Source organism: Sinocyclocheilus grahami, unplaced genomic scaffold, assembly GCF_001515645.1.
Source record: "Sinocyclocheilus grahami isolate Dianchi unplaced genomic scaffold, SAMN03320097.WGS_v1.1 scaffold2445.1, whole genome shotgun sequence".
Lineage (NCBI taxonomy): Eukaryota > Metazoa > Chordata > Actinopteri > Cypriniformes > Cyprinidae > Sinocyclocheilus > Sinocyclocheilus grahami.
This window is the reverse complement of record NW_015507624.1, coordinates 1-2,158: the sequence shown is the minus strand read 5'-3', so window position 1 is coordinate 2,158 and position 2,158 is coordinate 1. Positions and strand designations below refer to the sequence as shown.

The 2,158-nt window shown below is 43.8% G+C and overlaps 1 protein-coding gene across 1 annotated transcript in view; it reads right to left on the bottom strand.

Annotated features, from left to right (window-relative positions):
* Positions 1–2,142, bottom strand: part of LOC107575036 (poly(A)-specific ribonuclease PARN-like) — an 8,938-nt gene extending 6,796 nt beyond the window's left edge. The window contains 6 exon segments of the mRNA XM_016261443.1: positions 77–242; positions 323–383; positions 470–551; positions 710–777; positions 1,790–1,869; positions 2,010–2,142. Of these exon segments, the coding sequence (XP_016116929.1) occupies positions 77–242; positions 323–383; positions 470–551; positions 710–777; positions 1,790–1,869; positions 2,010–2,112 (560 nt within the window). The 5' untranslated portion in view covers positions 2,113–2,142.
* Positions 2,143–2,158: the final 16 nt, after the last annotated feature.

The window sequence follows — 2,158 nt, the reverse complement described above, 5'->3', positions numbered from 1 at the left end:
GTGTGTGTGTGTGCGCGAGTGAGTGTGTGTGTGTGTGTGTGTGCGCGAGTGAGTAAGTGAGTGAGTGTGAGTGACTCACTCCACCATCCTGATGAAGTCTCTCTGGTCTTCAGGCACATTACAGAATCCCATCCCTGCAGTGGGCGTGTACAACACTGTCCCCGCCCCATTGATCTGACTCCGCCTTTCCTCATACTGCTCCCTCAGCTGAGACTCCTCCTCCTGCGTCAGGTACGGGATCCCTACGGCAACCACAGCTGTCAGTCAAACACATGGCAGACACCACCCACCAATCACATGACAGGAAGTCAAACTCACTGACCGCTGCGGAAGACCTTGTTGAAGTCGAAGCCCTGACTGGCCAGGAAATCAATGCTGGAGCTCTGGAGGAAGATGATGATGATGAGGATGATGATTCATGAGCGTCAGTCTGGTTTATCAGTAACTAATGACACAAAGGGTCTCTCACCTGACAGATGAACTTGATGTCCGGAGACGTGCGGCTGAAGGGTTTGGGGAAGATGTAGAAGTTGAAGGCTTTAGTGACGTACCTGTGTGACGGAGACAGATCACTGTAACATCTACAGTCCTGAGCCGTGAAAAACTGGAGGGACTGAAATCATTAGATCAGACACAGTGCTGGCACGATACAGAAGCCCAAAGAAGAGTGACAAGCACAGCTCTGATGCGGAGCAGGAGCTTGACTCACGAGGACTGATTCGGCTCGTATCTGAAGGTGCAGAGGCCGAACTGGAAGAGCAGGAAGTTCATGGAGTGCTGCAGGAAACCAGCAGAGCGTCAGCACACACAATTAAAAAAAAATAACGATCCATCATATGACTGTAATAATACCCAGTGCATTATGACTCAGATTACATGTGCACGGACTCAAAACATGCACCTGTTAAAAATCAAGATCATCCTGCGGAGTCTGAACTTCTGCATTATGATCCATGAATGTGTGCAATCATTTGTCTTGTTTTCATCACGCGATTGCTATATATATATATATATATATATATATATATATGCATATGTACTAATGTGCTTTTACGTGTCATATAAGAGCTAAATGAGCAATCAGTTGGTTATTTTGCTTAAACCCTGACAGTGTGCAGCAACATTACAGTAATATTAATACTGAACAGTGTGAGAAACTACAGCACTGCCATGATCAATACAGCAAATATATCCAGAGAAACCTGGACTTGCTCATGAAACTCATTTCAATGACATATTACAAACACTCACGAGAACTAACCCACAATCACAACTACAGGTGCTCCGATCAGGATCATCTATCTCCGGAAGCCTTCTTTTTATCATGCAGAATTATTTACAGTGGGGCAAAAAAGTATTTAGTCAGCCACCAATTGTGCAAGTTCTCCCACTTAAAAAGATGAGAGAGGCCTGTAATTTTCATCATAGGTATACCTCAACTATGAGAGACAAAATGAGAAAAAAAATCCAGAAAATCACATTGTAGGATTTTTAAAGAATTTATTTGCAAATTATGGTGGAAAATAAGTATTTGGGCTGCAGTCAGGATTGTTACAGACATTCATTCTTAGGTGACTCAATAGCTTCACGCAGCACAAGCCGGATTGGTGAGCTGTATGTGAGGCGTTTGAGTGAACCATCTCTAGGAGAGCGCGCGAGCGGTTTAAAACACTGGCAAGACTTAAAGAGAAGTACAAATTATAAACATCAGTGTGTCTGTGAGAGAGCGAGAGAGAGATGGAGAGAGAGGGAGTGTGTGGGAGTATTAATGCGTGTGTGTGTTCCTTACCTTCCTCAGTTTAGTGTATCTCTCCTCTGGTGTATCAAGTCCATTGGTCAGAGCACTTACTGACGGCCCATCACTGATTCCTACAACAACACACACATTAATACACACACACACACTCTTAATACTCACTCACATTAATACACACACACTCTTAATACTCACTCACATTAATACACACAGAGAGAAAGAGACACACACACACATTAATACACACACAGACCCGTGAATTCTCCATCTATAGAGATGAAATCCGCCTCCTGCACAGCGTTACACACCTCTGGAAGAACCTCCTTAAAATCTACACAAGACACAGATTGATACATATTAACACATGTTCACAAGCACGACTACACTCACTCACACACACAC